This window comes from Strix aluco, chromosome 3, assembly GCF_031877795.1.
Source record: "Strix aluco isolate bStrAlu1 chromosome 3, bStrAlu1.hap1, whole genome shotgun sequence".
NCBI lineage: Eukaryota > Metazoa > Chordata > Aves > Strigiformes > Strigidae > Strix > Strix aluco.
The window spans coordinates 38013617-38029179 of record NC_133933.1 but is presented as its reverse complement, the minus strand read 5'-3'; the positions used below and the strand labels follow the sequence as shown (position 1 = coordinate 38029179).

At 38.7% G+C, this 15563-nt stretch overlaps 1 protein-coding gene across 1 annotated transcript in view; it reads left to right on the top strand.

The window, feature by feature from the left end:
* Nucleotides 1–15563, top strand: part of DNAH8 (dynein axonemal heavy chain 8) — a 151476-nt gene that overhangs the window by 17014 nt on the left and 118899 nt on the right. Inside the window, exons 14-20 of the mRNA XM_074820651.1 lie at nucleotides 4–103; nucleotides 5543–5662; nucleotides 8216–8351; nucleotides 9302–9489; nucleotides 10402–10482; nucleotides 12592–12708; nucleotides 15193–15312. Coding sequence (XP_074676752.1) covers nucleotides 4–103; nucleotides 5543–5662; nucleotides 8216–8351; nucleotides 9302–9489; nucleotides 10402–10482; nucleotides 12592–12708; nucleotides 15193–15312 — 862 coding nt within the window. The remainder of the gene's footprint in view (nucleotides 1–3; nucleotides 104–5542; nucleotides 5663–8215; nucleotides 8352–9301; nucleotides 9490–10401; nucleotides 10483–12591; nucleotides 12709–15192; nucleotides 15313–15563) is intronic.

The following is a 15563-nucleotide window of genomic DNA, read 5'->3' as shown; positions in this document are numbered from 1 at the left end:
CAGGTTTCAAAATCTGAGAATGCCATGCCTTCAAGAAGAAACAGTACGTATAGTTGGTTGTATTCTTCAACATTATATAGCAGAACTTGAAGCTACTAAAAAGGTATTTAATTTTTTTCAATAAATTTTAAATATGTTAAAATAAGAGCAAATATTATATGAATAACTTTTATTTATTCTGCCCGTTTCACTAACTGACTGTCAATGTTCAATTTATCATACTTCTATTTTCATGTTACAGAAAACAGACCTGATATGGCAAATACGATACACATGCTCTTGCAGGCAAATGTGTCATCACAATTTTACTTTTTAAACTAAATTTTTTTCTGTTATTCCTTCATCAGTTAAAGAAAAGAATGTTCTTTGCTGGCTGTGTACATCACTTCACTTATACCTTTTGAGGTTTTTTATTATATGAGGCTTCTACAGTTAGTTTGCGTTTATACATGGATATTATCTAATGCTGTGACAGTACAAAATAGTTATCAGATATAGGTAAATTGTATTTTTGTTCATTATAAAGTAATTTGCCATGATTTGTGTACTGTACCATGACTGTAGCATAAATGAAAATTAACTTCCGGGGACTGTTCACATCACTTGACTATAAACTTTTAGAGACGAATTATCTAACCTGACTTTAGATGTCTGCAATATAAACATCTGCATCAGAACTAAACATCCATACTCCCTTTCTACTCAGGAAAGAATTATTGTAGAGTCAATTCATCTGATCTATTTTACATGTTAACCTGAAGATTTAAATACTTCCTTTGAAATGGCCATTTTTCTTCAATGAGTAGGACGTTCAATGGACATGTGCAAGGTCCTGCACACGGGTTGGGGCAATCCCAAGCACAAATACAGGCTGGATGATGAGTGAATTGAGAGCAGCCCTGCGGAGAAGGATTTGGGAGTAGTAGTGGATGGAAAATTGACTATGAGCCAGCAATGTGCGCTCACAGCCCAGAAAGGCAATTGTATCCTGGGCTGCATCAAGAGAATTGTGACCAGCAGGTCGAGGGAGGTGATTCTCCCCATCTACTCTGCTCTTGTGAGATCCCACCTGCAGTGCTGTGTCCAGCTCTGGGGCCCCCAGTATAAGAAAGACACGGACCTGCTCGAGCAGGTCTAAAGGAGGTCACGAAGATGATCTGGGGGCTGGAGCTCCTCCCTTATGAGGACAGGCTGAGAGAGTTGGGGTTGTTTAGCCCAGAGAAGAGAAGGCTCCAGGCAGACCTTATAACCTTCCACTACTTAAAGGGGGCCTACAGGAAAGATGGGGAGGGACTATTTATCAGGGAGTGTAGTGATAGGATGAGGGGTAATGGCTTTAAAGTGAAAGAGGGTAGATTTAGATTAGATATAAGGAAGAAATTCTTTACTGTGAGGGTGGTGACGCACTGGAACAGGTTGCTCAGAGAGTCTGTGGATGCTCCATCCCTGGAAGTGTCCAAGGCCAGGTTGGAGGGGGCTTTGAGCAACCTGAGGTAGTAGGAGGTGTCCCTGCCCATGTCAGGGGGGTTGGAACTAGATGATCTTTAAAGTCCCTTCCAACCCAAACCATTCTATGATTTCTATGAGTATAAAGGAAATCTGGAAAACCAGACGGATGCAAATTTTTTTTAGAGATGTTTACATTTTGTCAGATGAATGACATGTTTACATGAGGAGGCAAATATCTGTAAACTCTGCACTTACTAGAAAATGATTCCTCCAAACAGTGACTTAAAACTGTAGCCTAGCATAGCTGCTCTGAACCACTCTTTACAGTGTCCTTTCCCTATTTACTCACTGTATATAACACTTCCTGAACCTCTTATGACTGTACTAATTTGATGAACATATTTTCAGCAGCACTGCCTGCTTAAGAAATCACTGACCCCACCCCCAGCTGCTTTTTCCCAGCCCAAAAAGTAGGTGTGTTTTCTGAGGGGGTTTCATCCAGGTCAATTCCTCTCTTTAAGTTCACCATGAAGCTACTTGAATTTCTTTTATTGGGACTGTGCAGGAGACTCTCTAGGGATAAGACGACATGACAGTAAGTGAAGAGTGGAGTTTGCTTAACCAGTACAGCTGTTTGTGTTATTACAACATGAGTTTGAATGCCTAAAGCTGGGTGGATACAAATATTCCTCTTCTGTTGAAGAATATATTGCCAATATACAGGCTAGTTCTATTTATTAGATATTATTGGATTGCTTTTTTTCTTTGCCAAGCAAGTTATTTCTAATAAAAAGTTGCTCCCACTGCAGTACTGGTTCTAAAGTGCTTGAATAATTTGTCGATGCAAACTTGTTATGTCACAATTTTAGGCCAGACTTTTCTTGACTAGAATGCAGCCATTCAGTTAGCAGGGTTCCTTTTTTTTTCCTCAGCTTGGCCACAGAGAAAAGCATGGATTGTGTACCCAGAAGTCTCTACATGCATATTGATGAGAAATTAGTAGAAAAGAGCATATCACAGAATCATCAAGGTTGGAAAAGACCTTGAAGATCATCTAGCCCAACCATTGACCCAACACTGACCATTCCCAACTACACTATATCCCTCAGCACTATGTCAGCCTGACTCTTGAACACCTCCAGGGATGGGGACTTCACCACTGCCCTGGGCAGCCCATTCCAACGCCTAACAACCCGTTCTGTAAAGAAATGCTTCCTAATATCCAGTCTAAACCTTCCCTGGTGCAACTTGAGGCCATTCCCTCTTGTCCTATAACTTGTTACTTGGTTAAAGAGACTCATCCCCATCTCTCTACAACCTCCTTTCAGGTAGCTGTAGAGGGCGATGAGGTCTCCCCTCAGCCTCCTCCAGACTAAACAGCCCCAGTTCCCTCAGCCGTTCCTCATAAGACCTGTGCTCCAGACCCTTCACCAGCTTCGTTGCCCTTCTCTGGACACGCTCGAGTAATTCAATGTCCTTTTTGTAGTGAGGGGCCCAAAACTGAACACAGTAATCGAGGTGCAGCCTCACCAGTGCCGAGTACAGGGGTAAGATCACTTCCCTGTCCCTGCTGGCCACACTATTTCTGATGCAAGCCAGGATATCATTGGCCTTCTTGGCCACCTGGGCACACTGCTGGCTCATGTTCAGCTGGCTGTCAGTCAACACCCCCAGGTCCCTCTCTGACTGGCAGCTCTCCAGCCACTCCTCCCCAAGCCTGTAGCGCTGCTGGGGGTTGTTGTGGCCCAAGTGCAGCACCCGGCATTTGGCCTTATTGAAACTCCTACAGTTGGCCTTAGCCCATCGCTCCAGCCTGTCCAGGTCTCTCTGCAGAGCCTCCCTACCCCTGAGCAGATCAACACTCCCACCCAACTTGGTGTCATCTGCAAACTTACTGAGGGTGCACTCAATCCCCTCGTCTAGATCATCAATAAAGATGTTAAACAGGAGTGGCCCCAAAACTGAGCCCTGGGGGACACCACTCGTGACTGACCGCCAACTGGATTTAACTCCGTTCACCACCACTCTTTGGGCCCGGCCATCCAGCCAGTTTTTTACCCAGCAAAGCGTGTGCCCATCCAAGCCACGAGCAGCCAGTTTCACCAGGAGAATGCTGTGGGAAACGGTGTCAAAGGCCTTACTAAAGTCAAGGTAAACAACATCCACAGCCTTTCCCTCATCCAATAAGCAAGTTGCCCTGTTGTAGAAGGAGATCAGATTTGTCAAGCAGGACCTGCCTTTCATAAACCCATGCTGACTGGGCCTGATCATCTGGTTGTCCCACACGTGTTGTGTGATGGTACTCAGGATGAGCTGCTCCATCAGTTTCCCGGGCACGGACGTCAAGCTGACAGGCCTGTAATTTCCCGGATCATCCTTCCGACCTTTCTTATATACGGGCATCACATTGGCCAATTTCCAATCTGTCAGGACCTCCCCGGTCAGTCATGCTGGGGGGTCGTTCTCCCATTCTCTGTCTTCTGGCTGAGGAGGCTGGATTCCCTCAGTACAACTAGTCTTGCTACTAAAGACTGAGGCAAAGAAGGCATTAAGCACCTCAGTCTTTTCCTCATCACTTGTTACCATGTTTCCTCCTGCATCCAGCAGGGGATGGAGGCTCTCCCTGGTCTTTCTTTTGCTGCTGACATACTTATAGAAACATTTCTTGTTATCCTTGATTGCTGAAGCCAGATTAATTTCTAACTGGGCTTTAGACCTCCTGATTTCCACCCTGCATAGCCTCACAGCCTCTTTGTAATCATTGTGAGTCGCTAGCCCCTTCTCCCAAAAGCTGTAAACTCTCCTTTTCTCCCTGAGTTGCAGCCAAAGCTCCCTGTTTAGCCAGGGTGGTCTTCTCTGTCACCAGCTTCTCTTACAGCACCTGGGGACCACCTGCTCCTGAGCCATTAAGACTTCCTTCTTAAAGAGGGCCCAGCCTTCCTGCATCCCTATACCCTTCAGGACCATCTTCCAAGGGATCCTGTCAAGCAGGTGTCTAAACAAGAGGAAGTCAGCCCTTTTGAAGTCCAGGATGTCAGTTCTGCTTCCCCCTCTCCTGGCCTCTCTAAGAATAGAGAACTCTTATTATTTCATGATCACTGTGCCCTAGTCAGCCTCCAACTGCCACATCATCCACCAGTCCTTCTCTGTTCACAAAGAGGAGATCCAGCAGGGCACCTTCTCTGGTTGGTTCACTCACCAGCTGTGTCAGGAAATTATCTCCCACACATTCCAGGAATCTCCAGGACTGGTCCTGCTCTGCTGTGTTGTATTTCCAGCAGATGTCTGGGAAGTTCAAGTCTCCCACAAGAACAAGGGCAAGTGATGGTGAGATTTTTCCTAAATGCCTGTAGAATATTTCATCCACCTCTCTGTCCTGGGTGGGTGACCTATAGTAGACTCCTACTACAACATCTGACCTGTTGGCCTTCCCCCTGATTCTAATGCAAAGACACTCCACCCTGTCTTCATTACACTTGTACTCAAAGCAATCATAACAGTCTCTAACATAGAATCATAGATTATCCTGAGTTGGAAGGGACCCACAAGAATCATTGAGTCCAACTCCTGAAGTGTTAGTTATTAGTTAAGGTATATGTGTCTGAAGAACAATGTTGACATTCAGGTAAAACCTCTCAGTTAACAATATAGCCTTTCCTGAGGGCAGTTCCCAAGGAAAGGAGGAAAAGTCCCAGCAAGGGTTTTCATAACACTTCCTTACACAGCTTGCTTTCACAGCAGATGGCTCCAAATTTACACAGCTGCACCTGTCAGGCTTGGCCTTGAATGCTGGCTGCTCAGCTTCTAGATTTGCAATGCTTTTTGTTGTACTCAGGAATATGTTGTAAGCACAGTTAAGAAACAACATGAGATAATGAAAACAGGAGACATACTGACAGTGCTATCGATGTGTGCATGTTGGAAGCGTACAAGTGGGGGAAGCAATAAATTTTTCTCTCAATGAACTGTTGTGACTCCACACAAATTTAATCTGTTTGGGAGGAAGAAGAAATTGTGGTGCCAGAGGAAAAACAGTTTAACATTTCAACAAATTTTTTAATCTGTGTGTTTAATGATACTGTTCTTATTGTAGCTTTACCAAATTCAGAAAGATGACCCTCCTCTTGCTCGAAACATGCCACCTGTTGCAGGAAAGATACTGTGGGCGAGACAGCTATTCAGAAGGATAAATGAACCAATCAACTATTTTCATGTAAGTTGATGAGAGGAAAAATTAGGTGTTTTGTGTAACAATGAACTGTCTTTCTTCAATAGAGTGACCATAATGTTTTTGTCTACAATGATGTCACTTCTCATATGCTAGGCAACCTATTTATTTGTATGTGAATATGTAGTTTAAAAAAATATGCTCTGCAGTAACAACTGTTGTAGATCCAAAATGTAGTGTTAGAATATAATAGACTATTTCAGTTGGAAGGAACCTATAATGACCATCTAGTCCAACTGCCTGACCAATTCAGGGCTGACCAAAAGTTAAAGCATGTTATTAAGGGCATTGTCCAAATGCCTCTTAAACACTGACAGGCTTGGGGCATTGACCACCTCCCTAGGAACCCTGTTCCAGTGTTTGACTTGGTAAAGAAATGCTTCCTAATGTCCACTCTAAACCTCCCCTGGTGCAGCTTTAAACCATTCCCACATGACCTATCACTGGATACCAGGGAGAAGAGCTCAGCACCTCCCTCTGCACCTCCCCTCCTCAGAAAGCTATAGAGAGCAATGAGGTCACCCCTCAGCCTCCTTTTCCCCAAACTAGACAAGTCCCAAGTCCTTAGCTGCCCCTCACAGAACATTCCTTCCAGCCCTTTCACCAGCTTTGTTGTCTTCTTCTGGATGCATTCAAGGACCTTAACACCCTTCTTAAATTATGGGGCCCAGAACTGCACACAGTACTCAAGGTGAGGCCGCACCAACACTGAGTACAGCAGGATAATCACCTCTTTTGGCCAGCTGGTTATGCTGTGTTTGTTGCACCCCAGGCTGTGGTTTGCCCTCTTGGCTGCCAGGGCACACTGCTGACTCGTATTGAGCCTGCTGCTGACCAGCACCCCCAGTTCCCTTTCTGCAGGGCTGCTCTCCAGCCGCTCCTCTCCCAATTTATACTTGTGCCCAGCATCACTCCATCCTAGGTACAGAATCCAGCATTTTGACTTGTTAACTTTCATCCCATTAGTCATAGCCCAATGCTCCAATCTATCTAGATCCCTCTGCAAGGCATCAAGAGAGTCAACAGCACCTCCCAGTTTGGTATCATCATCAAACTTGCTAATGGTGCATTCAACTCCTGCATCCAGATCATTGATAAATATATTGAACAGAACTGGCCCTAGAATTGAACCCTGAGGAACACTGCTGGTGACTGGTCGCCAGCCAGATGTAGCCCCATTACCTATAGCCCTTTGAGCTCTGCCCTTCAGCCAGTTCTTTGCCCAGCACACTGTGAACACGCTTATCCCACAGCTGGAGAACTTGTCCAGAAGGATGCTGTGAGGGACAGAATCAAAAGCCTTAGTAAAACCCAGAAAAACTGTTTCTTTGACTTACCACTGAACTAGCACCCCAAGCTGGAAATATGCACCGAATTGTTCATATGTCTGTCTTCATATTGCCCAAAGAAATATTTCACCATTCCAGCCAGTGGTGTTTTTAATTCTCGTCCAAATGGAGCAGACCAGGGCTTGTACACAAGACTCATGTCCTGTATTTTAACTGAGTACCCACCTCTTCTATTCCTCTAGCCCCATAGGATTGTCTATAGAGAATCATGCCTCTTTACCAAGTGACTGCTAGGAGTAACTTAAGACATAAATGTGGACTGCCTGACATTCTGAAATTGTCTGGTGTATATGTTTTGGTATTACTGAAAAAGCAAGTTTATTGTAAGGACCCACACGATAGCTGCAGTACTGTTACTGAGAATCTGGTCACCAGTTTCACTGCAGATGATCTCTGAACTAGTCTGGGAACAGGGAATTCTATTAGTGAACTTCTCATTCTACATTTTCTGTAGCACTTAGCTGAAGGTTGGTACCAGCCACATAAGCTTTAATGTTTATGGCCCTTAGGAATTTCTTAGTATTGCATTTACTTCCTTCATTGGAACAGTCAGAAGCTTGCTATACTAGGATCTGCTATAGCAATAATATTTCTTGAAATGTTTGAATGATTCTCCTACAAAATATCTAGGGTATCCTGCCAGGTTAACTTCTATGTGAGAGAGGTTTTCACTTTCCTGTTTCCCTCAGATGGGAATAATGATCACCTAGATCTGCTCCAAAGAAATCGCACATAAATATATAAAATAAATGATATAAATATGTAATGATAAATATATAAGAAAATATATTATATACAATATATATAAGATAGATAATAATATAAAATAAATATGTAAAATAAGTATCTAAAATAAAGGAAATTTTTAAAAATAAATTTTTAGTTACTGATCAATTTTTAGCAGAACTGAGCATCTATTTCACGGTGAATTACAGGTGTTTATCACAGTATAATAAAGTAATCGCTCTTACATTTGTTAAATGTTTAGCATTTATTACAAGTTCTTACTGACTTTATCGACCTGTAAATTTGAATCATAAATACTTAATACAGTTTTTAAGAACTCTGTAAAGTACAATTTTTAATATTAACTTATATAATGTATAGTCAATAGTTAAATTGAGAAAACCCCAAATATTATGGTTTTCTTTTGATATGGTTTTAATTTGAATGTACTGTGTTTTAATAGAAGAAGTCAAATATCTTGGCAAGTCCAGAAGGTAAAGCAGTTGTTCGATTATACAACAGAATTGCCTATGTGTTGGTGGAATTCGAGGTAGTCTATCATAATGCATGGATGAAGGAAATTTCACAATTACAGTATCGTAAGTAATTAAATATGTAATTGGATTTTTTAGATATTATTGAATGCTAAGTAAACACAAATCAAATCAGATCATTTTTTAAGTCTCATTTACCCTTAAAATGTGCAAATTAATCATGACCCAATAAGCAGGCCCAATAATACAAACCTCTGTGCCTTAGTGACCTTGAAATTTAATTTTGATGCAGAGGATTGCGGATTTGGTACACTGACAGATGACTGGAAACAGTAGTGAAACAAATTTAAGGCACACAGTTGTTCATTGTTGTATTCAAATTCTTTATATATACTATTTAATAATTCTTCCTGTTTTCACTGTAATAATTTATACAGTTGTATTATCCCCCTTCCTCTCAGGACAAGTATTACTTTATGCCTAAAAAAAATGTTTGATAATCAAGCTTTATCATTTTAACATTAAATGAGATTTGGAGTTTAAAAAAAAAAGAGTAGATTTTTCATGTAAATGGTAGACATTCTGTGGGATTCAAAACTAGGAGTAGATCTAAAATAATAAAATATTTTCATCACACAGTCAACAGGTTTTTGTGTTGCTGTTAGGGCTTTTATTTTGTTTTGGAGTTTTGCAATATCTCTATGTAAACATTCATCCTCTGGGTTAACAAATTCCTGTAAGATACTGAGCATCTCATAAAACTGCTGTGTTTCCAGGTATTTCATAACTTTCTAACTCGAGCTAAGAAAAAATATGTGATAAATAATACTGCATCTGATGCTTGTTTAGTTTATGTAGAGAAAGCTTATGTATGGCAGAAAGCCAATATGGTGAAAGTCAGTTGTATATTTTCTTTAACTGAAAACAACGTGAAGCTATTTCACAAGTAAACATACACATTTAATGACTATATAGTAATATTAGAAATCTGTGTTACATAATAATTTATATAACAATTGTTTGTCTTGGAAACTGATATAAAAATGTCTTTACAGCCTTACAAGCCACAATATTTGTGCATCATCCTAAAACTGAGAAGTTCCTGGTTAATTTTGATCCTCAAATTCCAGAGATTGTCCGAGAGACCAAATGTATGATAAAGCTGGGTCTGGAAGTACCGGAGCAAGCAAAAAAGATAGTAAAAATAGAAAATAACCTGAAGTCAACCAAGCTGCGTTTAGAGGTAAACTTAAAAATTATCATGATTCCTGTTTAAAAAGAATAAGAAAGAAAATCTGATTAACTATAGAAATGTTTCTGTGGTTAAACAAAGGTTAAAGCTGGGTATGAGGTAGTTGAAGGTAAATTTGTGGAATGGACAGGTGAACATTGAGGATCTCATTTGAAAAACCTCTACTAACTGCTGTGTGGGCTAGTATATACTTTAATATAAGCATATATATTTCTTATACACTGTTAAATATATTCTGGTGAGGAAATAATTAAAGCTATCCAAAAAAGTGTTCACTCTCTGAAAATCACTAAAACACAGTTTTACAGATTTTTTGAGAAGCAAATATTGTAATTCTTCTGGACTGGAAGATATGGTGAGCCACAAAAACATCATAAATTTTGCAGGTTACCTGCCAGAGAAGTCAGATTTCTGATACCTTTAGCAAATAGTATTTGCTATTGTTGTAGTATTTCAAGAACCTTATATCTTGGGGATGAAGTGTGCCATATATATGTGTGTGTATGTTTGTAAGGCGTAAGACGAGGATATTTTAAAACTGGGTTTACATGGGACTTTAATTATCTAAAGCATATGATACTCAGTTTTAAGAGGGTATTGCAAGCTATGATCACTAAAGCTCAATCTGTCTTTAGCTCTAGAGAAAATCACACTTTGTCTAGCTTTGTGCATAAAGAATGTACAAAGGCTACTTTCATTCTTGCTTTTGTAGCATGATTCATTACATTCAGAAATGATCTATGTAGGTATGTAATGTCTATATAAAATTCTACACTTGTTTTCAAATGTAGTCTTGTACTGCTTTCCATGTTTTTTCTGATGATTTGTTTGATGGCAGGTTGTTTGGTTCAGTAAAGCACTTAAAATATTCTTCTTGATACTACCCTTTCTAATAATTAACAGGGTCTTCTACAACGTTATGAGGATTTGTGTCAAGAAACACCAATGATTTTTCTAAATCTAATGGCACCAAAAATGAAAAAGGTTGGTATTGGTAAATGCACTTCAGTATACTTCAGAAGAAGTTAGAATAACTTAATAATAGTTTATAATTTTAAAATATTTAGCTGGATCTGCACTTTTTTACTAATTTTACTAAAACCTCTAAGACTAAAAATTTGCTCTTTGCATCCCTCATAAAGTGCTCAAATAATGTAGTATTTGAGCACTTTATGTCAAATTATAGTATAATAATCTTAGTACCTATGAGATATAAACCCAGTAGAATATGGACTTTGTGGGTCTATTTATCTACATATATCTCTGGCTTTGACATGAAAGTAAATTATCACTTACTGCAGTTTTAGAGCTTTTCATGGGAAGTGATTTTCATTTATCTGAAATACTAAATGTCATGATCCTTGTCTTTGCTTGGAAAGAATTATTAGCCTTGTGAATTGAGTCAGTCTCTTCAGTGATGTAGAAAGGTTATATACTACACTAAAGGTACAGTTTTATTGGAGATGCAGAATGTCCATCCTACAAGCCATTTTGTTTTGCCAGATACTTGCAAGTGTATCTATGTGGTTCTAAGTAATTCTTCCCTTTTTGGTTCTAAATAATAACATCAGAAGGTTGCAGATTTTGCATAAGTTTATGTAACTACATAACTGGCATGTGCTGAAGTGTAATAAACAAAAAACTTGGCCTTGCTGCTAAAAGTTAAATAATAAAAGACAAAGAGATAAAGTGGTGGTAGTCTTCACTTTAATGATACTACTGTAAACATGATTATATCATAGAGGGAATCATACACCTCTGTATTTTAGAGAAAACAACTGGCAAAAGAGAAGGGTGAATATTGTACAATCAATAGAAGATGAAAATATTTTTTGAAGAAGGGAGAGAAATCTTTGGTGTGTATGAAGAAGAGAGGAAAGCAGAATCTAAAGATGGAATGATCTAATCTATGGCTACGTTGGTGCCATAATTTGACAGCAACTCATGTAGACCCTTAAACTGTTTCTAGATTGGTTATTAGTAAAAGTACCATCCCACCATTGTGGAGTTAAATATAATCCCCCAAAACATATATATTAAGGTGATAGTAATGGCTGTATTTGCAAATAGCTGTGTGTCTATTTGAGCTGAATTCATTGTTTTAGCTGTAATATAGACATAGCAAAAAGAAGCATTAGGATGGCGAGTGGGTGAAGTCAAGGCACTGACTTGGTAAATGTCAAGATGAAAGAGTAGATATGATAGGTGGTTATTTAAAATTAAATAGGAGTGGAATAAGTTCAGAGTTTCTCAGCAGTTAAGCAACATTAAATTTCTGTCACTTCAAGGGTGATGGGGATGGCAAAATTTAAAATTGTGGTGGCTGTATACTGGGAAAAGTGTTGGGGTGCCTGGCAGAAATTTCAGGGGAGGTTTGGGAAAGTACGGAAAGGTTGATTTTCATAGCTTGGCGGTAGTATAAGACTTCCTTTTCCTCAGAGTCCCATGTCCTTTGAAGGTACAGAATCTGCAATGAAGGAAGGACCTTGGTGTAGATCATGCAGTGACAGGAAAATGAGCTGATTTCAGCTACATGCTGAACATCTTGGTGACAAATCCAGAAGAAACAGACCATGGAGAACCAAGAATTCAGTAATGGAAATAGTAGGGAAGAGAGGATTTTTAAAAATAACATTGAGGCTATAACAGAATTTGGAAAGGATCAGTGTGATACAAAAAGGGATAAATGAAAAATGTCACTAGATATAGATACATGAGGCTGAAAGACAAGTAATTGTGCTGTTGAGAGTCATCAAGATGTATCTTAAAGGACAAATTGTAAGATTGATAGTGGACTTGATTTTAATTTTAGGAAGTAGTGGGAACCACTAAAAGTCACTGTCCAGGAGAAAAAGAAGAGGAAGATCTTTGCTGAACATGCACACTTGACAGTTGAGGACAGAGGCTGTAGTATGCACTACAATCCTCTTCCCCAATATTGCATATATTTCTTTGATGTTTTCCATGAAAACTTGTAACTTTCCTTAGACACATCTCTTTCATCAGTGACATTAGTGATTCTAATAATAATGGCATTTGTTTTAAATTGTTTCTTTCTTTTTTTAATCTATGAAATTATATTTTTATGCTTAGATGGAAGCTGTGTTGAGGCGAGGACTTACCATGTTGACCTGGTCATCTGTGACACTGGAAAGTTTCTTTCAAGAAGCTGATCAAATTCTGTGTATATTTAAACAGTTTTTGAAACAGGTATACGCTTGATCACTATATAAATGACAGTTTGGAGATATTATTTCCAGTACACTGCACTTCATATTGGAAACTAATCTGTACTTATTTTTGTACCACTTGAAATAAATGCATAGAAATTTTGTTTGCTTTTTAAAGGATGTTCTTCAAAAAAAGAATGATATATGCAATAATTCTCTCCCATTATTACCTTCAAACGTTTGATCTGTGCTTCTGTTCTTGCAGTAGAATATATTTCCACTTGTCCTCAGGTTCTGTGACTACCACTCTGATTCTCAGAGTCAACCTCTGCTTCTCTTTGAGTGCCTGTCCATGAGTGCAGTTGCACACAAGATACCTCCATGTAAACACTGTCCAGTGAAGAACATTTTTGCATTAACTGTATTTGTCTCAGGCATGCTTTGAAACTGTCTTCTTTTTGTGCAGCCCATAAAATAATGAAGAGAAGCATTCTTTTCCCTCAAGTTCTCTGCATGCTGACTGAATCTGTGGTTTTTTTTCCTCTCTTAGTGTTTGCCACATAATTTCTGAATTCTTTTGAATCCATTAACGTGCTTGAGGACCTGTATTGGTTCTTTTTCTTCTCAAGACTTCACTTTGATTGTCAGATCATCCTTATAGCTTGACGGTTGAACTGTATGGCTGTGATCTCTCCTACCAGCATCATAAATTGTGTCTCCTGTGGTAGTAGATTGTTAGTCACTGATGGGTATTTCCACTTTTTTTTTCTGAATGGCAGAAAAACATAATTATGATCAAATGCTCTGTTTGCCACTGAAACCCAAAACTGAAAAAGAAAAATCGCTATGTAAGAAATTAACAGTTCTCTGAGCCTATCTGAAATAGCCATATCTTCTATAGATACACACTATTTTCCTTAAATATGTAGGTTGTTTACATTTCTGACTTTCTTACCCCATCCATATGAATACAAAAAGATGTCACCTTGGTTAGACCCTTGATGGCTGTGAACAGTATATTGTAAACAGATAGGGAAAAAGGGATGTAAAACAGAAGCATGAGTAATATTGTGACAAACAAGATGGGATATCACAGATGCAGAATATTTCAGGTAACGAATTAAAAATTGGACAGAAGTCAGTTTTATTTGGATTCTGCCATGACAAAGGTGCTTCACTATAGTTGACTGAATGCTGATAATGCTGTAATATAGAATCAAAATCCCAGTGAAGTAAAAGAAGAAGGACTGAAGACTAACCCATCAAGCAAGTTACAGCAGGCCCCCCTTGCCTTGCAACTAGACTCATGGCCAGTAAGATCATGAACAAGAATCTAATTATCTTATATTAACGTAGCTTCTTTTGTTACTCTGTTTTATTTAATCCAGCAGCTGTGTATCCTACATAACTGGAATGATCTGGGGTCTGACTTACTGCCCGTCTGCCTAAAAATGCAGTTAAAACAGCAAGGATTCTTCAGGAGTCTAGCAAGGATAACATCATGGAGCAAGAGTTCTCTCCTATTCCATCAATTCCTAAAATTTCAGGACAGAAGAAAAACAAGTTTAAGAAGCCACTCTTAGTCTTGGGACCACTTTCTGATGAGGTTCTCAGGACATAGGAGATAATTCTTTCCATTGTCACTCATTCATCAAAACTCCAAGACTGATCAGCTCAAAGAGCTGTCAAGAGAAGCTCATTAAAAAATCAGATCATTGCTGTTAGGGTGCAGAAGTAGTCTTCGCTAATACTGTCTGTGAATTAATTTCACTTATACAGTGAATTCAAAAATATGGTGCTGATGACCAGAAATCTGTGAAGAAGTAGGTGGAAACACCGAATTCCTCTAAGTATTTCACTTTCTCAAAGATTCATGTCTCAGTTTCCCAACATGGAACCAGCAGTTACTTAAGAATTGCAAGATTTTGTTTTTAAAGTACTGCCTGAAATGAAATTGTACACACTACTATCTTTTTAGAATTGTGTTATCACACTGCAGGATTTAAATACATACACTCTTAGCAATCAAGTTCTTGTTTTCTGTGGCAATAGTAACCGTATAGTTTTCAGACTTGCATCTGTTCTTTCGTTGTTCATATTCCAGATTGTCTGCAATGGAACATGTTTACAAAGGCTAAATTTTTTACAGGGTAGTTGTCTCTCTGAATTCCCTCTGTAGATAATAGAGAAAGAGGATAATTCACAGTGAAAGACTATATTTAGCCATTGTAAATATCCTGTAAGTTACCATAACTCATGAGGCATAGCTCTGCTTCCTTTTTTTCTCTGCTTCTCTCATCCTGAGGTCTTTTGTGTTGATGCTTTTACTTCAGGGCTTTTTTCTGTTATGATTCACTCTCACAGAGGACTTTCTGCTATGTAAGGTTCTTGCATTTTCACTGGATAGAGAGATACAATTTTCACTTTTCTGAAAAACATTGTATACCTGTTAGAACTCTCTAAAATAGAATACATTATGCTTTAAAGATAGATGTATGGTATTAATATGATTTTCTCTTTTTAGATTAATGATTTAAATGAAGTGCGGATTGGTTTAATATTAAAAGAAATATCAAATACTCTTTTAATTATCTTACCAGTAGATGGTCCTATCAAAGTAGAGGATATGCTGACCTCCAATGAGGTATGTGATACACTAGTCTTCAAACCTGAATTCTTGAGCATGTTAGAAACAATGCCTTAGTAAGTGAATGTAAAACTAGAAAAGAATTATTCTCACTGTAGAAATACAGAACTTTTTTAAAAATTATAATATTTTGGTTAAAATATTTTATAGGAATATAAATTGGTTCTTAGGTATTTGAGATACTTAAGCTGTAGTATTGCATCGATAATTTTTATTTATTTAACTGCTTCACAATTAGATGAGATTTT